The sequence below is a fragment of the Saccostrea cucullata genome, unplaced genomic scaffold (genome assembly GCF_032062105.1).
Source record: "Saccostrea cucullata isolate Sc308-1 unplaced genomic scaffold, CSIRO_AGI_Scuc_v1 ctg4, whole genome shotgun sequence".
NCBI classification, from domain to species: domain Eukaryota; kingdom Metazoa; phylum Mollusca; class Bivalvia; order Ostreida; family Ostreidae; genus Saccostrea; species Saccostrea cuccullata.
The window spans coordinates 106,688-134,058 of record NW_026920828.1 but is presented as its reverse complement, the minus strand read 5'-3'; the positions used below and the strand labels follow the sequence as shown (position 1 = coordinate 134,058).

The window sequence follows — 27,371 nt, the reverse complement described above, 5'->3', positions numbered from 1 at the left end:
AAAACAAAGGAATAAACTTATTTCAATCTATGTTATACGATATATAAAATTTCATATATTAGGTTTACACTTTCTATAAACCGCTCTGCGGTTTATAAAGCGTAAAATGCCCCAAGTTATGTTATATCGTATAATATAGGTTTCCTTCATTGAAAAAAAAACTGAAAAGTATCATATATTAATGTATAGATGATTAATTTTCCAATATCACATGGTAAAGGATCATTGCAGGAAACATGCTGATTCAATAGTTAATACTGTTCAAAGATTTCAAATAATCGAATTCATATATAAAGAAAATCTTTTAAAAAAGGGTAAGAAAACGAACTGTGTATATAGTAGTCGATCTTGAAAAAAAAACTATAAACAATTAAAATCTCTGATATGGAATAAAACATGAGATTCTTTTGTTTTGAAATATTAGTGTCAAAAAATTAATAACTTTCATTCCTGGACCTATTTCATTCGTTTGAATGCCTTGCACGTGTATAAATACAGAAGAAAGAATGGGAAATATCCATTGTTTTTTAGTATCACACACGGTTGTGTATCTCATGTCACGTTGACGTTTATATTTGAAATACTGTCTTCCTCCACAGAATCTTGAATTACTTCATAACCATTTCTGTTCTTTCTGTTACTGAGGATAAGAAACCTAAAAATAAACAAAAGGATATTATACATAAATTAATCTTTCTCAAGGTAGCAATTTTATGAATTTTTATGATTCTGTTTAAAGCTATAATAACAACGCTCTACACATGAATTTGTAAATAGTTCTAGACTTAATTAATTTTCAGTTCGCTCATATGACTGCTTACCTGATATAGTAACTCGGGTGACTTAAAAATACATGTATATCCAGTACAAATTAAGGAAGTTTCCTCACACGAAATACATGCATTTTTAAAAAAATACCACCCCCATTCTCTTAAGAATCTGTATGTTGGACTCAAGACAATGCAGGAGACTTCTCTCTTTTTCATTTATGTGCAAAAATTCAATATTATATGTTCAGACACTATCATATTTTATAGATTTTTGAATAAAGACTCCCTCTGTCTGGTCTTCCGGCCTCTTACCATTGTGTATGTCTGGCTCAATGCATCTTTCCCGTGAGCCGAGACGAGTTTCAACCAAACATGCTAAATGACATATGACTTTTATTTTTCATCTGTTTCATTTTATAGAATTTCATACTTACACTAACAGAACACTGGCCAGAAGGAGAAATATAGAGAACACAAAGAAGACGATCCCTCTGTTAACTTCCACAGTGACAGAATAGATAGAGGACCCCATCACAGACCCTACACAGGCACAGATGTTCTCAACGATAGCTATTCCAGCATACATTGTACCTATAATTACAAATAATAAACACTCAACGATAGCTATCCCAGCATACATTGTACCTGTAAGTTCAAATAATAAACACTCTACGATAGCTGTCACAGCATACATTGTACCTGTAATCACAAATGTTAAACACTCAACGATAGCTATCCCAGCATACATTGTACCTGTAATTATAAATATTAAACACTCAATGACAGCTATCACAGCATACACTGTACCTATAATTATAAATATTACATTGTAATCACAAATAATAAACAACGATAGCTATCCCAGCATACATTGTACCTGTAATTATAAATATTAAACACTCAATGACAGCTATCACAGCATACACTGTACCTATAATTATAAATTTTAAACACTCAATGATAGCTATCCCAGGATACATTGTACCTGTAATCACAAATAATAAACACTCAACGATAGCTATCCCAGCATACATTGTACCTGTAATCACAAATATTAAACACTCAACGATAGCTATCCCAGCATTGTACAATCACAAAATAATAAACACTGTGCATTGTACCTGTAATCACAAATAATAAACACTCTACGTAGCTGTCAACACAAATGTTAAACACACAACGATAGCTATCCCAGGATACATTGTACCTGTAATCACAGATATTAAACATTCAACGATAGTTATCCCAGCATACATTGTACCTGTAAACACAAATGTTAAACACACAACGATAGCTATCCCAGGATACATTGTACCTGTAATCACAAATATTAAACATTCAACGATAGCTATCCCAGCATACATTGTACCTGTAATTACAAATAATAAACACTCAACGATAGCTATCCCAGCATACGTTGTACCTGTAATCACAAATATTAAACATTCAACGATAGCTATCCCAGCATACATTGAACCTGTAATCACAAATGTTAAACACTCAACGATAGCTATCCCAGGATACATTGTACCTGTAATCACAAATATTAAACACTCAACGATAGCTATCCCAGCATACATTGTAACTGTAAACACAAATGTTAAACACTCAACGATAGCTATCCAAGGATACATTGTACCTGTAATCACAAATATTAAACACTCAACGATAGCTATCCCAGGATACATTGTACCTGTAATCACAAATATTAAACACTCAACGATAGCTATCACAGCATACATTGTACCTGTAATTACAAATATTAAACACTCAACGATAGCTATCCCAATATACATTGTACCTGTAATCACAAATGTTAAACACTCAACGACAGCTATCACAGCATACATTGCACCTGTAATCACAAATAATAAAAAATCAAAGATACCGTAGCTATCCCAGCATACATTATACATTTATTGACTGAGTTCGAGGGCAACATGCGTTTTGTCGGACCCAAGAACCAAACTGTCTTTAGCTATCGTTGAGGGTCGACAAAACGCATTTTCCCCGAGAACACAGTCAATAAATGTTTTGTTATACCTTTCATTTCAATTCTTTTTACATACATGTATTTTGTACTGTCTTTCGTGAAGTAACATCACTTTTGAACACCAACGAATGAAAATAAGATTAAGCTCCGCCCATTCTGTGACGTAAGCGGTCCAACATCTCACTCCGCGGTCCAACATCAATTTTTTTTTTATGCCCGCTGAGCAAAACATCAGAAATGTTAGACTTTTTTACGTATAGATTTGTATAGGAACAAATTTTTAAAGGTGTAACAAAAAAAATAAGCAAAACAAACATTATCCTCTGAACTCAAAAGGTGTGCCATGGAGAATCAAGCATTCTTTGTCGATTTTGCACGTAAAAACCACGGCAATAAAGTTCTTTTCAAATTTTTGAAACTATATGATTTGTGAATGAAAAAAAATATTCTGCTAAAAGGTAGCACACTCATTAGCAATGCAATTCCAACAGATTAATGTAAAATCTTGTCTCAAAAAAAGAAAAGAAAAAGAAAACCAGAAGACATTTTCATCGAGAGACTCAAGTATCTCTTAATTTCAAACTCATGACTATCTTTTTTTTTAAAAATATCATTTAACTTCCTTAATACATGAAATTAGGAAGCACTATATATAAAATAATTGTAAACTTTGCAGCGAAAATGTAGTTACAAGTACATGTATCTGGCTAAGAATATGCAGGAGACTTATTAAAATTGTTCTCATCGCTTGAACCTGTCCAGTGTTTAATTGTCTTTGAATTTAAAACGCATTTCCTCAATTCCAGTTTTCAAATTTGCACCTCATGTGCAAATGTATGTTTTTCAATCCTCGAATAGAAAAGATTTTCTCTGTAATCTATAGCTAGGATTCTCTAAAACTAAAATTGTTGATATGGCCTTGTGGATATATTTGACTTGTTTTAAGATCTTTTGCAATGTACATTGTGTAATGAAAGCTCTTGTTTCTGAACTTGCATGCTGGAAAACTTCACACTTTCTTTGGGAGCATCTACAATTCATATTGTTAAGATTGGTGTTATGGAAATAATTAAGATGATAAGAGTATCTAAGATCCTCTGCAATTCATCAACTATTTGTGGATAGGTATAGTTATGAATATAATTTTAATGTAATTTTGAAAATAAATGACCCGATTCGAGTGATCTATGATCTTTACATTCTCCTTTTACTACATGGTGTCATCTTGGTTCAAACTGACCTGTTGAGATTTAGGTCTTTTATAACTAACCTTGTTTGTGGACAGGTGTCATTTTGGACATAATCGACCTGATTAGCGGAAGTGGACTCAAACCAAAAGCCCCGATCACCGACGCTAAAATAAGGACACAAAATTAATGATTTCTATCTAAGTACATGTATATTCCACAATGTTTCATTATTATAATCACTTGTTTATTTAGAAAATAATTTTATTTATCATGAACTTCCCTGAATAATAATCTATTTCCCGTTTGTTTGATTGATATTGACTATTAGATTTGCAATCAGTTTAACATCTTTCTTTATCATATACATGTGAACAGGAAAAATTCCATCAAAAATAATTTTCTATCAAGTTAAATTACATGAAGTACTTTTGAACTCATTCTCAAAATTTGCAATTAAACTATGACTTATGGAAACATGATGGTCTCTTTTCTTGAATTAAACAATAAAATCACAGTTTATTATCAGTCGAGGTAAGCTGTCATATTCTGTTGCAATGTAATTCTAACGTGGCATTACTTACCTACGATGAGAAAGCTTGTAGATGGTGCGATTCCGATCAAAATGAAAGACACAACTGAAGAAGCCGATCCTATCAGAGCTATAGTTTCATCATTAAATTTATTTTGTAATAGTTTTATCCCAAGTAAGATAACACTATCAGAGACAATAGTCTTACTTGTCTGAAATATCCCTATGACCACGGGTTTAAAACAGAAGGGTGTGTCCATCACGTAATAAATCTCAACGCTAAACGAACCAAGTCGGGGTAGAACTACAAATACAAAAGCAGATAAGGAAAGAACATATCTCCATTTTGACGAGTGTTTATTTACAGGATCATCCTTGATATAAAATTGAATCAAGTTTTTAAAGTAAGTCTTCATATTGCAGTCAAACTTAATCCTCTTGCTCTCGTCCAGAGTTTCCTCGATAAAGTACAGAATAATCATTGGCACTATGCTTGTCATGCTGGATATCGCCAGACCCCAGGTGAAGCCTAACTTATTGATGATAAAACCAGAAGCAAATGATCCAGAGGCGTAGCCCATGCTGATCATAAACCCCACCATAGCAATCAGAAAGGATCTCGATTTCCCGACATCAGTCAAATCCGATACCATTGCCATAGCAAGAGATATCTGAGTAACCCAGCTACCACAACAACCGTCAATGAAACTGAAAACAACAAAAATGTAGATGTTCCACTGAAATCTCACTGCTACACACATGAAAAGGGCTTTCAGAAATATACCGATATTGCTCACAAGAATGAAGGGTTTTCTGCCTTTAGAATCACTTAGTGACGAAAACAACCCTGCTGATATCAATAACGGTATTCCTTGAGCAAGGGCCATAAAAATTGACCATTGTGATACATCGGCCTGAACACGTTGTTCCTTATGATACTCCTTTGAACTTGTGTTAGTTTCACACAGTGATTTGGAGCTGTGATTTTTTCGGAAATCGTCATCTGGATATTTCAGATCGTGAAATGCCTTGTGCCCATATTCCCCGTAGGAATAAGTCCCCACCGAATACGCAAAACTTAAAGTTAATAGCACCCCGGAGATAGGAGCCATCCTTGCAATACAGTTTGAATCCTTTGTTGAGGCCTCCATTTGTTTTACCTTTATAGATCTGAAGTTACTTTGTCAAAGAGGAAATAAATGTTGACTCTATGACGTATTTGAATCGGAACATAGATACTAATTCTACTCAGTCAGGAGAAGAAACAACACATTTTTCCCGCTTTGGTAAGGCGCACTTCAAAATGAATTTGAAAAGAGACTTTACCCTCTTACAGAATGCACGATACACTACTGTTTTTTAAAAAAAAAACATTCAAAGAATACGGAAATGGTCTGAGAAGGGGAAGATTTCAGAATCACGAGCCATAATAAGGAAGTATCACACATTTTTACGGAAATCAGCAAGTATATTATATTAAGTAATGTTAAATTGCTAATTGCAACTAAATGAGGAAGTGATGCATTTAGTTGGACAATTATAAGCATTTCGTTCTTTTATGTACTTAGTTCAGGAAAAGATCCATTCTTAGAAGTTTGTATCGTGTTGCATCTTTCATGAATATCAATAAAATATATCGATATTTGTATTCAAGTTCAAAAGTCCATTAATTAATACAAAATGGTACAGAACAAAAACGAAAAAAAATCAGAGGTGGGATCAAGTGTCATGGATGAGTGTGCAACCCCTGTCGATCATTCAATGGCTTAACAATTAGTATGAAATATGTCAGTCAGCATTTGCCCTAATGATAAATTGTTTTTCAACTTTATACACAACCATCCCTCACGATAAATTAAAGTCCAGGCTTTTTGATATCATTGACAGCTGCTTTTTCAATAAAAATGGAACTCGTAAATTTACTTACCTGGTCATTGGACATTTGCAAAATTATTTTGTAAAAACACATTCTGATTATACACACAAGTACTCTGAAGTTGACATCAAAAAGATGCTTGAGTTTCTGATTGACAAGATATATGTGGTTTTGGAGACCAGGTATTTCAACAATCTATTGGAATTCCTGTGGGTACCAATTGCGTTCCGGTATTAGCAGACCTATTTTTGTATTCATATGAAGCAGAATTTGTGCAAAATCTTATGCATGAAAAGAAGACACTTGCCGTGGGCTTCAACTCAACATTTAGATATATTGAAGACGTATTGTCAATCGTTATTTCCATTCCTGTGTCGATACGATATATCCTGGTGAACTTGAAATAAAAGATACCACAGAGTATGACACAACTGTTTCATATTTGGATATTTTACTTGAAAAAGACGTTAATGGTAATCTAACAACCATGCTCTATGATAAACATAATGACTTTAACTTTTCTATCGTCAACTTCCCTTAGTTATGCAGCAATATACCTTCATCTTCTGCATACGGCATTTACATGTATATAACTCAGTTGATTCGATACGCAAGAGTATGCTCTACGTATGAACAATTTCTAAAACAAGGTAAATTATTTACAAATAAGTTGATGAAATAGGAATATCAGAAGTCTCATTTAAAGTCAACATTTCGTAAGTTTTTTGGTCGATGCAATGACCTTGTCAGCAATGAGTCTAATGCTGACTGACGTTTTTCGTACTAATGGTTAGTCCATTATTTATACACTGAATTGACGACGGATTTTTCCGTTATTTCCCGATCATGACAAGGAGCACACGGCGGGTGTGAATGGTCAGCAGGGGATGATCACTCCTCCATGGCACCTGATTCCACCTACTATGATTTGGAGGTCCGTGTTTGCTCTGCTCCTATTTTGTATTGTTTTATGAATTTTGATATTGAATACGGTTCGTTATCTTCATATCCTTCACTGAGAGCATGCTCTTGCGTATCGAATCAACTGAAAGAAATAAACCGTGTACACACGTGATGAAGGTGCTGCAGGGTAGTAAACGATTGAAAAGATATCACGCTTATCATTAAGTTTGGTAGTTATAAAACCTTTACATGTTTTTCGAGTAAGATATTTAAGTAGAAACAGATGTGTCAGACTCAATGGTATCTTTTTATTCACCGGGATCAGCTCGGGATATATCGTATCGACATAAGATTTGAATTAACCATTGTTAATCGACAATACATCGTTATTATATAGCTAAATGTCGAATAGAAAACCACATCAAGTGTTTTTTTTAATTTTTGGGTATAAGATTTCGGACATATTCTGCTTCATATAAATACAAAAATAGGTCTGCTATTGAATGTTTTGAGTCAGTCGATTATCATCGATACAAAATCGGAGAAATATTAGTTAAGGGATGACAATATGTAGTAAATACAATATCTACTACAGATTAAAAGAAATGTCTATACATGCACTTTAAATTTAAATAAAAACATGAAAAAAGTATTCTCTGATCGCTCTTTATTTTTTAAGGAAAAGTTTGTTTTGGGTAATATACATGTACTCAATTTGTGAAATATCGCATTCGATTCACCTCAATGCAACAACAAAGTTTTCTGGAGTTTCGAAAATAAAATGACAGGTGTTTAGTAAGATAAGAAACAATAACTTCCATATAGTGAACCCCTTATTAAAATATCAGCTCATCATCATAATCCTCGTTATCGTTATCATCTGTTTGGTTTTTTTTTTTAGGATTTAACTTCCTTGCTACCTTTCCCGTTAACAGTTTACAACATTTTTTTTTCCAATTGATATTGTATTGCTACCTGGTAATGCTTTTCTATCATAATAGCTATGTAATTTCAGACATTGATGCTATATTCCCTCCACTTAAAGTTTATATCCTTCATTTCATAGTTCACAATGTTGTTATTCCGGGTTCACTATGATACTGTATTCTCTCCGATTATAATTTTTCACGGAGTCCTTAACTAGAAACCTGCAAAAGAAATGCCATTCATTATGTCCATTCAACATAAAATATTTCATTGACGAATAATTTCGTAAGATTATTGCAATTTGTAGTTATTTTACATAATGATTTGTACATCCAGGTTATAAGAAATATCAAAGATAAACTTGCCATGACTAACATATATATATATATATATATATATATATATATATATATATATATATATATATATATATATATATATATATATATATATATATATATATATATATATATATATATATATATTTATGCGCCGGGATCGATAGATCCGGTGCATATATTGTTTTTGTCCTGTCTGTTTGTCTGTTTGTCGGAAAACTTTAACATTCACCATCACTTTTGAACTATTAAAGATAGTGACTTCATATTCGGTATGCATACTCCACTAATTAAGATCTTTTAAATGACACAAAGGTCAATGACTGTTTGACTTTGAGCTATGACCTATATTCTACAAATAATTTTTTTTCGAATTTTGTTGTCGCCGAGCGTAAAGTGTTTCACAAACACATCTTGTTTTTTTTTTTAATTCTCGTTTCACAAAAGACATTTTGCTTGCCCTGTTTATCCATTTTTTAAGAACTTTAATACAAGCATAACCATCTGATTTATGTAATGTATTTTACAGAATCATAAAATTGTACTTACAATAAAAGTAACACTGCTAATAAGAGAAATCCCGAAAACACTAGATATACTGTTCCTCTGTAGAAGGATATTGTCTCCGAGTAGATAGCGCCCCCTAGGACTGAACTAGAGAGGTTACAGATGTTCTCTACTATTGCCAGACTGCCGAACAGCATTCCTAGATGTATTAAAAACAATATGTTTGTTCATTTTTATATTGCATACACTTTCAAAATTACATGGCTTAACTATTTCAAGGGCAAATATTGAAAAGGCTAAAATATAAACCTCTATTACGTTTCTAAAAATTAAAACAAATAAATTTCTATCATTAAAAAGCTACGTTTGAGCAGATAATAAACCATGTTGTTTGTTGAAAATTTCTTTAACATTTTAAAATTAAAATTAAAACTTCAAAATTCTTATAATGAACAATTTCTAAAACGAGGTAAATTATTGGCAAATAAGTTGATGAAACAAGAATATCAGCAGTCTCGTTTAAAGTAATCATTTCGTAAGTTCTATGGTAGATACAACGACCTTGTCAGCAAAAACAATTTATCATTGAGTCAAATGCTGACTGACGTTTTTCATACTAATTGTTAGTTCATTATTTATACAGTGAATTGACGACTGATTGTTCCGTTATTATCCGATCATAACAAGAAACACACCTGATCTCACCTCTGATCTTACGGAGGTCCATGTTTTCTCTGCTCCTATTTTGTATTGTTTTATGGACTTTGAAATTGAATACTGTTCGTTATCTCCATACCCTTCCTTTAACCCTCATCTTAAAGTTTGTTTCTTTCATTCAAATTAAACTTATTTCACTGGTACTGAAAAAACCTTGGATTTACAGTTTACACTTCAAGAATATCTCTGAAAGTTTAAACAATATATGATGTTTTCATTTCTTAGAAATTCCTTTCTTTTTATTTCTTCGAGATTTTTTGATGATTGTTTTCATTGAAGAAAAAAATCTGCTTGATGTATTGGTTTCATCATGAAATTAAAATTATCTCAGTCAAAAGTAAACGATTTGATACTGATGCATATTAATTCAAAGTAAATAAAACGCAATATAAATTAATCTAACATAAATAACTACAATAGGTACTGGCCATTGGGTTAGTGGGTGTTGTGGGTAAAATGTACTACATCTAGATGTTGGCATTTTAAAAATATTAATTCCTGGCAGAAATAACAAAAAAAAAACAAAAAACAAAAAACTATATCTGTTGTAAACAGCTAAAAATAGTATAAATAATGTACCTTGTTTGTGGGGTGGAGTCATCCTTGACATAATTCCTCTGATCATTGGGATAGAACTCACACCCACAGCTCCAACGGCAGCCGCTGTTTACAAAATGATCAAAATATCAAATGGTTCTAACCATTGTTTAAAATTAACATAGCTTTTTTATGAAAGGTTCTACATAAACAATTAGTTGAATGATTTTAACAACAAAAGCCGCAAGTATATTTTTACGTTAAATTCTTACTGACATGAGAAATCATAATACATGTATAAATAGGACGTATTTAGGATCTCCCATGGTACCTGATCCCACCCCTGATGTTTCGGAGGTCCCTGTTTGCTCTGCTTCTATTTTGTATTGTTTTATGGACTTTGATATTGAATACTGTTCGTTATCTCCATATCCTTCTTGTAGCAGGATATGATTTTTATCCGAGTTGTGTGTTGTCGTTTTTTTATATCCCGAGGCTTACAAGGGGATATAAATGAGTTGGATAAAAATCATATCCAACTACAAATCATGAGAATTTCTTTTTTGTTTAATACTTCACTATCAATGTTTTCCACAGTTTTTGAATATAGAGGACTCAACTTTATTTTACTTCATTACGCTGACGCAAAACGTAAAACATTGGCCGTGAAGTATTTTACATGGGATAAAAAGAATCTCCCATGATTCTTGGGAGGCTGCAAAGGCTCGGGGGTGAAAAACACACAATTCACAATTCGTTCATTATATTTAACTACAAATCATGGAAGATCCTATATTTTTTGTAATATACTTGAATAAGTTTTTGCTCTCGTATAACTAACCTGTATACACGTCCTTTTTTGAAGAAGCTATTCCATATAAAACAAAACAGCACATGTCTGAAATAGCACCAATAAATGCAATACTTTCATCTGAGATGCATCTATGCAATAGCTTTATAACAATTAAAATCCCAGCTTCGGAAAAGATGGTTTTAGATGTTTCAAATAAACTGACTGTTTTGGGGTTGAAGCAAAATGGAGAATCCCTGATATATAACGATTCTACAGCAAATGCACCGTGTTTTGCCAACATTATGAATATAAAAGAAGAGATAGCAGTAAGATATTTCCGTCTTGTCAACTCTGGATAATTCGGGTCCTCTTTGAAATATAGTTTCAAAATCTCTTTAAAGTTTCCAAGGCAACTGAAGTTATTTTTCTTTCTTTGCGATTTGAGCAATGTTTCAGGAATAAAGCACGTGATAATGAATGCAAAGGCCGACAATCCACAGGAGATTGCCATAGAATATTCGTATCCCCAATACGCAACCACATAGGCAGAACTAAATGTTCCCAAAGAAAATCCAACACTGTACATAAAACTGAACACAGTGATTAAATAGGATCTGGACTTTCCTGCTTTGGTTAGGTCAGAAACAACCGTCATAGCTATGGCCAGCTGAGCAAACCAGCTTCCACTGAAACCTTCTACCATTGCAAATGGAATAAAAAGATATATATCCCAGTGAAAAAGGATAGCAAGGGTCATTAGAAGTTGCTTAACACAAATACCAAGCGATCCAGCGAAAAGAAATGGCCTTCGTCCAATGGAATCGCTCAGTGGTGAAAACAACATACTGGATAGAATAAGCGGGACTCCCTGGGCTATTGATATGTACACATCCCATTCAGACACTAACTTCTGAACAGTTTTCCTTTCCTGGTACCTTTGTGACGAGGTATTAGTTTCACAGAACGAATCATCACTGGTATTGAAAAGGCTTCTATTAGGGAATTTTAGCTCCCGAAATTGGTCGCGTCCGTACTCGTTAGCCGTGTCTAGGCCTAATACATAAGAGAAAAACAGACAAAAGTCAGCAGCACACAATAAACTGAATACTCGTAAATAGCCATCTCTGGTGTCGGATTCAGTAGGCATCCTGTGAAATAAGTCATCAAACTCTTAGTTAAGGGTTTGAGACTTCGGACTTGGTGAGGATTACTGACTTACTGCATTAATAAAAATATACCTAGTGGATATCATCTTTAGGTGCTTTATCAAGGTACCTGTTTATTAAATTAGGACGATGGTCAAAACGACCTATCCTTGATCCTTTTGGACAAACGATAACGAGCATAAATAACGCATGTCTGAATAATTGTTTGTTTATCTTTATGTGTAACGAAATAAAAACCTGCTTCACAGAAGAAAACAATTGTACAAGTAAAGTACAATATTTCTTTATATCTATACTTTTATCGAAACTAAAATAACGAGAATATCAACAGTCTCGTTTAAAGTCATCATTTTTAAAGTTCTTTGGTCGATACAATGACCTTGTCAACAAATAGAATTTATGATTGAGTCAAATGCTGACTGACGTTTTTCATACTGATTGCTAGTCCAATATTTATACACTGAATTGACGACGAATTTTTCCGTTATTTTCCGATCATGACAAGGATCACACGGCAGGTGTGACCGGTCAGCAGGGGATGCTCACTCCTCCATGGCATCTGTGCCCACCTCTGATGTTTTGGAGGTCCGTGTTTGCTCTGCTCCTATTTTGTATTGTTTTATGGACTTTAATATTGAATACTGTTCATTATCTCCATATCCTTTATCAAAGACCATGATTTTCCATTGATATTCATTGTAAGTAAAAAGAAATGATTCTTCAATATAAACTAGAAGTAAAATTCACAAAATTTATCATTTCTATATAGTTTACAATGGTATTTGTATCATTTTTAAAAAAACGTCACGAAAAGCCCAGTGCATGTATATTTGAATATCTTTGGGAGTTGTTGTAATCAGATACATGGAGCATAAAGGGGAGGGTCGTATAAAAAACTATTCATTACGAGGGCTGTCCAATAATAATGTCCTTGGTGCTCGGAAAGAAGCAAAAAAAAAAAACTTTTTCAAAGATTTAGTCTTAATGATTTCCCTAAAATATTCTCTTTTAATTAAAATTGTCCGCAACATTTTTATCTAATTTCCGATTGTTTTAGAACACATTTTAATATGATCCTTCGTATAATGGGATATGGCAGATCTACTGATTTTCTGGACTTGTTTCTTCTTTTTGAAAGGTGTTTTTTTTAGTTTGGAAAATGAAACAAGTCAAAGGGTGAACGATGGATATGGAGATAACGAACAGTATTCAATATTAAAGTCCATAAAACAATACAAAAGGAGCAGAGCAAACACGGACCTCCAAAACATCTGGCTAATATTGTTGGTAACTATCTTTTTATCCCCCAAACTCCTTTACTCTTCATGGCGTGTGGGTTTGGACGCTGACATGAAGAAATTTAATGTTGTTGATTCCTGATTCTGGTTTCATCCTTTCATTAATATTTTTGATTTTTTTGTTCAAAAATTTGCATTCTAGACTTCTCCAGAAATTGAACTGCCTCCCTGAATAAGAATTTGAACAGGACCACTAATATTTAAGAAAATGACACATAAAACTGTTTCTGTGCTTTCATAATTCTTTGCTCTTCTCAAACCTTGGCTGTTTTTGTCAAGTGCATCTTTTTGTAAATTTGTTTTGAGGGTTTAAAGCAATGGATTCAAGTTTAAATATCTGTTTGAATTTCAGACAAACGATGATAACTAAAATTTTTGATTTTTTGGAATATTTGTTTAGATATTCTTACACGCTGTTGCATTCATTTTTTAAAAAATAGGATCACTTTTGGGTATTAAGCTTTTAATAAAAAGCTTAATACCCAAAAGTGATCCTATTTTTTGACAATAGTCAAATGTTTCTTTTTAAACAATGTAATCTACCCTCAAAATGATGTCAATTTTGCTAGCTGCCTTAAAGTCAAACATCATCAGTGATAATTTGTTGAACTTTGGCAAACAGTACATTGGTTGTTATACTAGTAATTCCTTGTCGTCGAGGACGGTATCTGTCTTTGAAGCCAATTATATAATTTTTGTTCATTGCAATCCACCTGCTCATGTGTCTATAAAACAGACATCGCTTGCTGTAAATTTCACATATTTTAGTGATTATTTCTTTGGGATTCTTAAATTTTTTTCAGAAGCTTTAATGAAGCGTTTAATTCCCCTCTAGTTTACTGATTCTTTACTATTCATTATTTTTAATTCAGTCTCTGTAATAGCCCTTGTTTTCCAGCATCTCACGATGAAACTATGTGATGAAAAGTGGGCAGTGACAGTTAATAAACAAATTGTCAGACCATCACTTAAATACTACTTGAAATGAATTGTATACGGATTTTTCCATTATTTCGCGATCATGACAAGGATCACACGGCAAGTTTGACAGGTTGCCATGGGGTGCTTACTCCTCCATGGCATCTGATCCTACCTCTGATGTTTTGGAGGTCCCTGTTTGCTGCGCTCATGATATGAGTTGTTTGAATGGACTGTTGAGCTTGAATACTCTTCGTTATCTACATATTTCAAGATTCTTAACAGACATATGCTCACAATTTTGGGAAAGTTAAATTCTCTATTCCTGAGAAGAATATTTTGTTCAATTCTACACAAATTTTATTCTTCCTGAAGAGTGTCTGATGAAACCTAATAAAGACTTGCCAAAGTGATGGCATTCTATCTAAACCCCTTTATGATTTCAAATTATTTTGCTTGGCAGATTAAAGTTTTACAATAATGTTAAGAAATAAGGTCTGCATAAATAAGTTTATTCAAAATTAAAATATAAAACAATGAAAATCATGACAAAAAACATGTACATATAATAGACATAAAGACACAACTCTTACAATCGCAATGACATATCTTGATATTGAAAAGACAAGTAATAAGATATTACAGATCTCATCTCAATGGATGGGTAGTTAGACAGAGTCCCTAATTAACTAAAAACCTAGAAATCTACACACAAAGATGCAACATTTATGGAATGTTGATCTCATAGGGCTTGCAGTTACTTATAAACAGATATCCAAAAACTTCAAACTAATCACCTATCAAGAAAATTTAACTCAAATCCAGCATCTGAAGCCAGTTTGAGAGTGTTCTTCCCTTGATGCATTATCCATGCAAGTTTGGTTGGTAATAGACCTGCGCCCGGAAATTTAACCTAGTCCATTATCGGAAAAACGTATGTTGGATCCAGCATTCGAAGCCAGTCACTTAGTTTACATTGTTAAATGTATCATCTTGTCAAGTTCAGTCATCATAGGGCTCATAGTTAATTGGGAATGGGACCTGCATCAAAACGTTAACCTGCTCCAAAAATGTTTACTTGGTAATTCCTTTGCCGATACTTTAGCGTCTGACACCTTGACTAGTACGATGAAACACACTAGAGCACCTCCATGCATGTCTGATTAATGTAGGGCACAGAAGTACTTAAATATAAAACTGCTTCAAAACCATTAACCTGGGCCGTCCATGTCGAGGGAATAACATAAGCCTACCCCCCCTCCCCCAAAAAAGGTGAGAAGATTTTGATTTTTATGTCCTCGTAGGTACATTGTATATAATTTTTGCCCTCTCCATCCATCTGCCTGTCTGTTTTTCAGCAAAAACTTTAACCTTGTCAATAACTTTTGAATGGTTAGAGCTGGGGCTTTCATATTTCAAAAGAGTATTCCTTGTGACAAAACTTTCCTTCGAGTACCACCAAATTTTACCTCCTGAACTTTTAATTTGACCCATTTTAACAAAAAAAAACTATCTCCCCAGATCTTTGACTGCAGGGGCATAAAAGAATCAAGTTTCACAATCATTTATTAAATTTTCAGCTGATCACCGTTCCAATAAGAATTAATAACCAATACTTTTTGAAAATGGTATGAATTTTTTGGAGACTTAAATACCAGAGCACTTTCAATATTGATGAAAAATGAAGATATCCACAACCATGGTGCACAAACATCATACAAAAGGAACGACATGTAAACATCATCTTAATAAAATAAGTAAGTTGTGGGCTATAAATTTCTGACAGGTGATTTCTTTCATCCAAATAGATCATTACATAATAATTATATATATTGAGTTAAAAAGAAAAGAAAGTTTTAGTTCAGCCACCACCTAAAAGGGCATGATTTTAAAACATTCAATAACATTTATCTGACATTATGCCAAGTTTCAACTGTATGAATATTACAGCATTCTTCTTCTTGCAGACATAATATGTTCCTTTGTAAAACTGACAATATAAGTTAAAATATCTGTACATGTAGAGAGGATACTTATTAACTGATAATCACAAGTTATTTTATTGGTAATTAGAAACTTAAGAAAATGAAAGAAAAAAATCTCTGGTTATAAGAAATAAAAGAATAGAGGGATATTTTCAAATATAACAATAAGAATACATTCTTTTATTTACACGTGATAGCACAATTAGTAACATATTGCTAGATAGTTTTCATTATGGTCCTGTATAAAACATATTTACAGACAGATAAAATAAAATGAAAGTAGAAAATACATTGATTCATTTTTCTAACTTACTATGGCAAATAATAAGAGATTCATTCAAAATATCAAATAAAATAAATAAAAATAAAATTCAATAAAATAAAATAGAAAATCACAAATATGCATGAGCTCAAAAATGAGATAATACTTTTATTATAAAAGGGTTGTTTTAGAAAATTTTCAAATTTACAGTGGTTGCTAAAAAAAATTTCATTTTGTCTAAATTTGTATCAGTAATGTCAGCTGCTTTTATTTACAATATGAGAAGTCAACAAAACTTGATTAGAATAACAAATATCCTACATAAAATTCTCAGTTAGAAATAAATCTGTCTGGTTCTGTAAAATATATTGTTCAAAGTGTTAAATTTTACTGGGCAGTAACATAAGAAAGGCAAATAAAATATAACTTAGGTATGAAAAAGCCAAAAATGCCTCGCTGAAAGATAAATGAACCTTCAGTCAAGATATTCTAGTTACCTTTAAAAAATAAAGTACAAATCAGTTTATATTTTCACCTGTTGGAATGGGTTCATAGTCATCTTGATCTCTCCGTCCACGGCCACAAATTACCAGAATTCTATAAGAAAGGAAATATAACCTTTCTAATACTTGTACTTTCAGAAAGAAGTCATTGAATTGAAATTTACACATCAAGAAAAGGACTTTTTTGGGAGGAAAACATATTATCTTAAAGTAAACATTGTCGTCATTTTCTTTTTCTTTACATTAATCACTACAATTAACCTTAAAGGTTATATCTCATGGTGAATGTGATTAAAAAATTACAAAACATACCTCTACAACTTTCTCAAATTTTGGAAAAATAAGTAGAAAATGCTGTTACATAAGAGAACATAATTTACTCACAGCAGAAGAATGAGAGCTAGAGACATAAATCCAGCTAGCACTAGATATGCCATCCCTCGATAATAGTAAACTGTTGCAGAATATATAGCTGTCCCAAGTACAGAGCCCGAGAGGTTACAAATGTTCTCTATAATAGCTATACTTCCAAACATTGTACCTACAAAAAGAAAAATAAATTACATAAAAGTCGCTGTAACAAAGTTCATAAAATACAGCACTGGTTATTGGATAATTCTTTTTCATGGAAATAATATTTTGTGGTCTCATTGTTGAATATTACCTTGTTTGTTTACAGGTGTCATCTTTGACATCACCGCCCTGATCATTGGAATGGAGCACATGCCAACAGCACCAACTGCAGCAGCTAGAAAGGAAATTATATCCAATATAATTTTGTAACAGTGCTCACATCACTATTCATTAAATAAAATAGAGATGCAGACAAAGTCTTACCTATGTAAAGGTATTTCTCAGATGGGGCCAATCCAAATAAGATGTAATAAGCTAGAGAGGAAATGGTGCCAATGAATGCAATAATTTCATCTCTTAAACACAGCTGCATCAGTTTTATTCCAACTAAAATAATGACTTCAGACAATACTGCTTTCAAAGTTTCAAACAGGCTTAGTTTGATTGGATTGAAACAAAATGGTGAATCGATCAGATAAAGTAGCTCAAAAGAAGCACCCAGCCTTGCCAACATAATGAAAGCAAATGCAGAAAGACCCACTATGTATTTCCATCTTTTAGAATCCCTGAAAGATTCATCCTCTTTGATGTAAAATTGGAGAATCTCTTTCAAGTTGGTAATACAGTGAAAATGTACTGTTGAGCGTCGACTAGGAGGTAGTGATTCTGGCAGGAAACATATACCAATAACCGATAGGAAACATATACCGCAGGACAACGCCATGGCATAAGTGTAGCCTAAAGCTACGATTGCATAGCCAGGTATGAAATTACCAACGGAGTAACCCACCCCAAACACAAAGCTTATAGCAGCAATGAGAAAAGATCTAGACTGGCCAGTTGATATATCAGACATAATGGAAAAAGTGATGGCCAACAGGGCCACCCAACTACCAGTACAACCCTCAATAAATGTAAAAGGCACAAATAGATAAATATTCCAATCCAATGCAATAGCTAGAGTCATAAGTAACTGTTTTATACAAACACCCGCACCACCTATAAAAAGGAAAATCTTACGGCCCACAGAATCACTTAGAGGAGAGAATATAATTGATGCAAATATTAAAGGAATTCCTTGAGCTAGGTTAATGTACACACTCCACTCTGAGACCACTCTCTGCACCTCTTGCTCTTTTCTATAACTCTCAGAACTAGTATTAGTATCGCATTGAGATTTATCTGTTGTATTTAAATGATTTTGGTTTGGAAACAGAGATTCACGAAATTTGCCATGACCATATTGAATTGCTATGAAGTATCCCATTATGTAAGCAAGGAAGAAGAAGAATTCCACAACACAGAGAGGTAAAAACTTCCGGAGGTACCCCTCCTCTGTCTCCGGTCTCCGAGGTTCCATTCCGACAAATATCTCCAGATCAACAACAAAATAACTGTCAATTGAACATCTTAACAATGCAACACACTTGAACACAGACTGTTTCTTGAGTAACCGTCCGATCAACTGGATGGCATTCCATCGTCATCGCACTATGTTAAAATTCAGAACATACAATTATTCCGGGAAACTCTACCATGTCTACCGTCTGTTCGAGGAAAGTCATTAAATTTTTCACAGTTATCCATTAGAATTTCACTGATTTCCTTGTTCTGTACCAGATGTAACCACGTCTTTACTCTTTGCTTGAGTGTTGTTTTGTAAACAACTTCCAGGGGCAGACAACGCCAAATTAAGGTGAATCGCTATTTGCCCCATGACTGGTTTGAACCGACGGTCACTTCAAATCTTAGGAAGATTTGAGCTTACATGGGATATCAAATCCAATAATTCTTTTCATTTTAAAATATGCTTTTCTATAGCCTTTTCAATAAGCGCAGCTGTTGCTACATTAAACTTTGAATGACATTTCATCATAATACCTGAAATAGCAGTATTTACTATTTTGGTACAGTTTGCACTGCATTACCATTAAAACTAAATTTATTTCCTTAGTTAAGGTTGGGGTTTTATTGTTTGAAAACTACAAAACTACAATAGAGAAACTCTTAATTTTTATACCATATATAGGTGTTGGAACCGGGGGGGGGGGGTATAGAATATTAGAATATTAGAATTAGAATATTTATTCAACCAATTTGGGCCCACAGTGGAGCATACAGAACAGTGTCCAAAATCATCACAGTTATACATATACAAAACAGAACAAAACAAACATTGTATAATGAACAGAGAGTTAGTTATCTTCTTTTAATGTATAGAATGTACATTATAAGTGGCCTATGTATAATATCGGGAACTATGTTGTTTTCTCTTATTAAAATTTGCATTTAAAAGTTGGGGGGGGGGGGAAAGGTTTTAAAGATTTTATCTAAAAACTCTCTTCTTGAGTCATTATAAAGTGAACATTCTTGCAATTCATCCTCAACATTACCTTTATTAATTTTCCTATAGAAAATGATTACTAATTCTGAATTTTGTGAGGATGTCTCGGTTTTTCATATTCAAGTATTTTTCAAAATAAAAAAGACCTTTTATACTTAAAATATGTATTTAATTTACCAAAGCCTTCCAAATAATTGGTACTTTTTGTTTAAAAAAACTATTACTGAGAGTATTTAAATTTGTTTTCACTTAGATATCAAGGAATTGTAGGAAAAAAAATTGGGAGTGAAAGTAAATATGGCTATATATAATGAAAAAGTTTGTACAAGATTTAGATACACCCATAATGTATTTACAGAATTTCATATTGAGTTTTTCAACTTCCCAATCTTTAAATATATCAAAAAGAGGAATATTTTTCCTTTTTGGAGTAACGTTGATAATGCTCCAGTTCTCACAGCCATATAAAGCTATAGGTTTAATACAGTGATCAAATATATGTAAAAATGTTTTTAAGGAGGGGTTAGCATTTTTCACATCCCTATAGAATTTAAAGCACTTTAAACTTTTCTGATACAGTTGTTTTTTGGCTTCAGTAAACTTTCCATTGTTTTCAAGAGTTATATAGAGACAGGGACGTCAACTTTTTCAACTTTTTACCAGAGTATAGTGATATCAAGGAATTGTAAAAAAAAAAAAGTAAATTGGCTTTGAAAAAGTTGGCTCTGGCTTGTCAACTTTTTCCCCCCCCCCCCCCCCCCCCCCCCCACTTTCAAAAACGACGCTACGTGCCTGAGAGGGGCTTGGTCCCCACTTTTTTTTGCAAAGATAGAAATAATATAGGCATTGAACAACATTGGAGCGTAGGTTTCATATGTGTTTAGCCCTCCCTTTTTTTTTCAACAGACATATTGCAGCATAGTAAGTATCGGTACATGTACTGGTAGTGTTTGTAAAAAATTGGTACTGAAAGAAGTTTGAACATAATACCCCACCCCCACCCCCGGTTTTTTTCTCTCTCAATTAGCCTCCACCCACCCACTCCCCCGCCAATTCTATATCTAACTTACATTGGACTTTAGTGCACTTGCAAAGTTTGGGGAATTATTTCTTGGCTGAGTAGATCTTCATGTTTCCCGAACATTCATGCAATGAATTGTTTATTATACTGAAACAAACAAAGACTTTTAAATACTGCTTTTAATATGTTCACCTTCAATTTACTCTCCGATAAAACAATCATCAATTTTGTGATGTGACCTGGAAAAAATCAACCCTCGGGGGTGGGGGTGGGGATGAGAGGTATGATCGAACTTCTTTCGAATTCAGTGCCGGTGTAACGACGAAAAGTGACTCCCGTATAGAATATTGACCAGGGGTAATTTTTCTACGTAGAAAAATGACCTCGGGCCAATATTCTACGACGAGTAGGGTCATTTTTCGACTGTAGAAAAACATTCCAGACCAGTATCTCTACGACTTTTGGAAGATCCTAAGTCATCTCGAGGTAATCTATTTGGGATTCTGATAAATGAATTATTCATTTTTGTCGAACAGATTTATTATAAAATGAATGTATTCATAATTATTGTAAACAAAGATAAACATTTTACGATTTCATAGTTTTTCTGGGTTTATATAAAGTTCATGAGCTGAATAAAGGATAAAAAAAAATGTCACAAAGGAATGCATTTACGCTACAGATTATGACAGATAGCATTATAAGCTATCTGTAATAGAACCCAATAAAATGCCAATAACACCTTTGTCCCCATTGTCTGGCCTCTGTAATATATAGCAATTCCCTGGTCATTCACTGATGTCTGTAATTTTTAATCAATTTAAATAGATTCATGTACAATGCATAACCACTGATCATTTTATTCTGCAAAATATAAGATAAATAAATGAGTTGTGTCCATTGACATGTTGTAAATTTTGAATTTACCAGTAAATAGAATGTGTGAATTTTGTATTTACTGAAATACAAAATGTAAAATTTGTATTTATTGCCACTCGCTAAATATAAAAAAATACAACATGACACAATTATAACTTTGATGATTTTGAAATGTTGGTAACGATTTTGATGAAATGTTTATTTTGGTTATCATATTTAGCCTTTGTATCCTCTCGAGGAACGTTGAGTAACTGGCTAAAGCTTACTAGGTATTTTTTTTCCAACTTTAATTCCCAACTAAAAGTAAAGAAAGCAATTTTATTTTTCTACTTATATAAATGTGTAATAAGCAGAAGAGCAAACACGGATCTCTAAAACATAAGAGGTGGGATCAGGTTCTATGGAGAAGTGAGCATCCCTTGTCGACGGGCCTCACATGATTGGTCATGATCGGTAAATAACGGGGAAAATCTGTTGACAATTCAAAGTGTAAATAATGGCCTAACATTAAGTATGACAAATCGTTCATCGGCATTTGAGCTAATGGTAGATTGTATTAGATTATAGGAAGGTCATGCATTTTTCCTGCAACTGCTGTAACATTAATTCCCATACTTACAACCAGAGAAAGCATTTTATTGTTTAAATTAACAATCGTGGTTTTCATAAGAAATAAATTATTAAGTGGATGTAAATATAAAACAAACATAGATTCTTCAGATGCATGTATATTGACAGATTTTTTTTCAAAACACTGAAAGTAATTGATAAACTAACATTCTTTAGCATTACACAGTGTTTAAGGACATATGATACAAACAAAAAATGGATGCCTGGATTGGTGTATATTTTTTGGCCTAATTTCATTGCAAATGATGCAAATAATAAATTTCTAGAATATAAAGAAATTGTAAACCTTCCGTGGTGTTCAAAAGTCTGCCCTTCTGACACCATCCTTATTAATCTATACAAATAATTTTCACTTCAAACTCCATTTTTGTGCACATTTGAATAAAAAATTAAAAACTACGTGGTGAACGTTATTTATTTTATTTATTTGAACATGACCCAAATTGTTATTTTCAAATTCTTTGACAAAAGTTTGTTTGTATCATCTGTCCTTAAAGATAAAAGTAAATTTCTTTCCTATGGCCTAATTCGTTGGTTTTGTTATAGTGTGCTCCTTCTCCAAATATGTATTAATTCTTCTAGAGTCTTTCATCAGGAATCTAAGAAAATAAATGTAATTTTATGTTGATGGTTATATACAGTAAATTTCATATTCATAAAAGTAACGAAGGAAGGTAATGTGATTTATATCACCAGTGCCATATAAGACAAACACATGTACACATCACAGACTGTATGAAGTGATAGATTAAAGCCCCTTTTTAAGTGTTAAAGTAGGGTCTACATACGTTAGGTCAATCCATTCATAATATGGACTCCAATTAACAATGAAAATACAAGTATATGCCCGATGCTTTATTTTATTAACAACTTGAATTTTCAAATGTGTTGAATTGTCAAATTCATAAAAAAAATGAAATTTTAAAAGGACAATGTAATTCATTGTCCATTGAATAAGAAACCCTATTGACAATTTCCTAATTAATTTCACAAGATGTACAATTATACTAGTTATATTAAAATGCTGGCCCTCAAAGAAAAAAAATACGAGTAAATCTTGATGATTTCATCCCAATACTTACATTAGAAGTATGAAAGCCAAGAACAAGAAGCCAGCGAACACTAGATACACGGTTCCTCTGTAGAAGGACACTGTCTCTGAGTAGATGGCGCCACCTAACACAGATCCAGTCAGGTTACAAATGTTCTCCACTATGTGTTGAACTGCCAACAAAGTACCTATATACAAAGACAATGAAAATCATAATTGATTCTATCGATTTTAGTGAGATTTTTTTCCATGAGCATTGAAACATGAGAGTTAATAGAAAGTCAGGCTTTCAAAAGTGATTTTATTTTATTTTGGTATACTAGCAGGTGAAAAAATTAGATTGCAACTTATCTCTTTTTTGTGATGATGGATTATCTTGGACATAATTTCTCTGCTCATTGGAATAGTGATTACTTTATTTTATCGGAAGGGGTCTTCATGGGAATGATTCCTCTGTTCATTGAAATAGAGGTTACCTTGTTTTTGATGATGGGTCATTATTGATATAATTCATTTAATGACTGAAAAATAAATTCTGACTCAATTCATCTTAGTATTAAAATAAAGATTGCCTTGCTTGTAGGAGGGGGCGTATTTGGCGTACCTTCTCTGATCATTGGACCAGAGGTTGCATTGTAAATGTGGTCTTTGGTTTTACTCACTTAATCATTGTAGAAAATACCTTGCTGGTGAGGCAGACTCACCTTTGACCTTACTCATCTAAATATTGGATCAGGGATTAGCTTATATAAAGAAGAGGAGAGGGAGGGGAATTCTTCATGGACATCATTTTAACTATAGATCACCATATTTTTGCGACAAGTAATTTTTGGGAGGAATCATCTTTGACATGTCATCTAATCATTGAAAAAAAGATTACGTTGTTTCTCATAATTGGTCACCTTTCAAATAATTTCTGAAATCTTTAGAATAGAGGTTACACTGTACTTTGTTTATTTGGAGGCATTACTTTGAAAGAATCCATCGTAACATATTATAGAGATTCTTGCTTTTGGAGAGGAGTCATTTTTGATATATTTCATTTTGACATTAAAAAGAGCTTACCTTGCTTGTGGGGAGGGGTCATCTTTGACATAACTCCTCTAATCATTGGAATAGAGCCCATCCCCAAAGTACCAATAGCAGCCGCTATTAAACACAATAATTATCCACATTAGATCAGTTTCCTTGTTTGAAACTACACATTTAAACAGATACCTTACATAAATACAATATAATTCTTTAAGTTAAATAAATCCTGCTTTTAAGATGAAAGAAGTAGGATAAAATATACCTGCAATGCACAATGGTGTTTAAACCTCCCAATATAAAACAATACTGAAATACTGATTATTTCTTGAGCTCGACCCTGAACAAGTCCATGCTCTGTGTTTATGAAGCATTGAAGTAATTACCTGTCACTAATATCTGTTGATATTCATGAAAATCAAGGAAACCAACCTTAAAAATTCACCATCCTTTGTTGTCTTAAATTCTTTTTTTTTTTTTTTTTTTTTTTTTTTTTTTTTTTTTTTTTTTTTTTTTTTTTTACATTTTTAGGTTTTTTACTCAAATGGAACAGACATCACTTAATTATAATATCATTCTGATATTATCAGTTTGTAAACTTGTATACCTCAATTATCTACGTTAACTCACCATGTGTAGAGAACTTTATTATTAGTAAATAGATTTCTAGGTTTTCCTTCACGAAAGACACTTGTATTTTTCGTTCCATGTTATTCAAATCCACTTACCTATATATAGATAAATGTCCGATGATGCTATTCCAAACAACACAAGACTACATGTTGAGGATATTGCCCCAAACATAGCGATGGTTTCATCTGTAATACACTGTTGCATGAATTTTATCCCAACTAAAATAACAATCTCTGAAAGACAGGTTTTAGCCGTTTCAAAGATACTGATTGTCTCTGGGTTAAAGCAAAATGGAGAGTTCAATAAATAAAATGTTTCAATCGCAAAAGACCCCAATTTAGACATCATTATGAAAATAAACGATAAAATTGCAGTGTTGTATTTCCAGCGAGTTGAGGTAGGATATTCAGGGTCATTCTTTGTATAAAATCTTAAAATATCTTTGAAATTTCCCATACAACTAAACCTGTTAGATTGTCTTTGTGAATCGGATAATGTTTCTGGTATAAAACATGCGATAACAAATGCCAAACCAGACATTCCAGATGATATAGCCATGGAGTAATCATACCCTAAACGCACGACAACGTAACCAGAAACAAATGTTCCCAGAGAAAAACCGACTCCAAGTACGAAACTAAGCACTGCAATCAAATACGATCTGGACTTTCCCGCTGTTGTCAGATCGGAGACGACAGACATTGCCACGGCGAGCTGAGCAACCCAACTTCCACAAAGACCCTCAATCAAGGTGAATGGTATAAACAGGTAGACATTCCAATGAAAAACAATAGCTAATGTCATGAGGAGCTGCTTGATGCCAGCACCAAATGCTCCTAGAGACAGAAACGGTCTCCGTCCGATGGAGTCACTCAGTGGGGAGAATAGGACGCTGGAGAGCAGAAGAGGCACTCCCTGTGCTATCGATATGTACACATTCCACCTCGCCACTGTCTTCTGTACAATCTGCTCATCCTTGTATCCCTGAGAAGATGTGTTTGTATCGCACAAAGATTTGTCTGTACTGTTGGACAATGTTCTATTTGGAAATTTCAGATCCCGAAATGTATCATGCCCATATTCACTGGCAGTGTACGAGCTCATAACAATCGAAAAAAATAAACAGAAATTTGCGGCACATAACGGTATAAAAATTTGAAGATAACCCTCTTTAGTTTCTGTTTTCATCATCAATAAACCTAATAATGTACAAATGTATGGAGGGTACTAGATAGAGAGCTGACAATGAATACGATTTAGGTCAAAGTACTAAATAGTGATACTGTAATCACGGGTTTTGTAGAGTGCACGACTCCTCATCATATTTAATAATGAAGTTCATTATTTTTTCCTCCATTTATCTGAAATATTCATAAGTATTGATAAAATTCCCACATGTCTGATGCCACATGTTTTAACCGATATTAATCCAAACTGGAAAAGTAGTAAAGCATGTACAAAATCTATACCAAACGAGTTATCTTTCATTGAATAAAATCTGAATTGTCCTTTATTATTCGGTCATTGCCTTGGCTTTCATCAACACAAAGTCGGGTCCTGAGTCCACTTGTGACTGTAGAATCCCTTACAAACTTCAGTTACTTTACACGCAGACTACATCGACATCTTGTTAAAATGCAAATCCTTTGGCTTGATCAATATTTTCTAAAATTTTCAGCATGATTTCATTGTATATATATTGCTAATGCAATTAGCAAATGTAATTCACAAAAATGTCATGAAAACATGTTTAGAAGCCCTTTAAATTTACGATTTGGGGACATGTTTGTTCGGTATACATTATAACATGTTCAAGAAGTAAACTTTATCCTTGATATTTAAGAAAAAATGGAAAAGTTATAAAGATACTGTAAAATTTTAATTTTCCACCTTCCCTCCGAACCCTCTGAATTTCAGGAAGATAATATTTCTGAGATTAAAAAAAAGCTATAAAATACATGTAGTATTTCATATAAAGGAATCTCTTTCCTTATTGGCT

At 33.1% G+C, this 27,371-nt stretch overlaps 3 protein-coding genes across 4 annotated transcripts; all 3 read right to left on the bottom strand.

Moving 5' to 3' along the window:
* Window positions 1-178: 178 nt before the first annotated feature.
* LOC134258390 (lysosomal proton-coupled steroid conjugate and bile acid symporter SLC46A3-like) lies at window positions 179-5,840 on the bottom strand. The gene is made up of 4 exons (XM_062740920.1): window positions 4,535-5,840; window positions 4,034-4,117; window positions 1,205-1,361; window positions 179-655 (listed from the first exon to the last, which is right to left on the bottom strand). Exons 1-4 carry the CDS (start codon window positions 5,631-5,633, stop codon window positions 553-555), a joined length of 1,443 nt encoding a protein of 480 aa, XP_062596904.1. The 5' UTR covers window positions 5,634-5,840; the 3' UTR covers window positions 179-552.
* A 2,101-nt stretch (window positions 5,841-7,941) lies between these two features.
* LOC134258391 (proton-coupled folate transporter-like) lies at window positions 7,942-26,885 on the bottom strand. Of its 2 annotated transcripts, none has more exons than XM_062740922.1 (4): window positions 25,468-26,885; window positions 24,776-24,859; window positions 9,076-9,232; window positions 7,942-8,409 (listed from the first exon to the last, which is right to left on the bottom strand). In XM_062740922.1, exons 1-4 carry the CDS (start codon window positions 26,561-26,563, stop codon window positions 8,340-8,342), a joined length of 1,407 nt encoding a protein of 468 aa, XP_062596906.1. In that variant the 5' UTR covers window positions 26,564-26,885; the 3' UTR covers window positions 7,942-8,339. The 2 variants fall into 2 exon arrangements, with proteins under 2 accessions (XP_062596906.1, XP_062596905.1); XM_062740921.1 differs by lacking the exons at window positions 7,942-8,409; window positions 9,076-9,232 and adding exons at window positions 21,420-23,258; window positions 23,742-23,898 and having other exon boundaries at window positions 25,468-26,802.
* On the bottom strand, window positions 16,778-19,585 carry LOC134258366 (proton-coupled folate transporter-like). The gene is made up of 4 exons (XM_062740891.1): window positions 18,050-19,585; window positions 17,877-17,960; window positions 17,597-17,753; window positions 16,778-17,306 (listed from the first exon to the last, which is right to left on the bottom strand). Exons 1-4 carry the CDS (start codon window positions 19,143-19,145, stop codon window positions 17,228-17,230), a joined length of 1,416 nt encoding a protein of 471 aa, XP_062596875.1. The 5' UTR covers window positions 19,146-19,585; the 3' UTR covers window positions 16,778-17,227.
* Window positions 26,886-27,371: the final 486 nt, after the last annotated feature.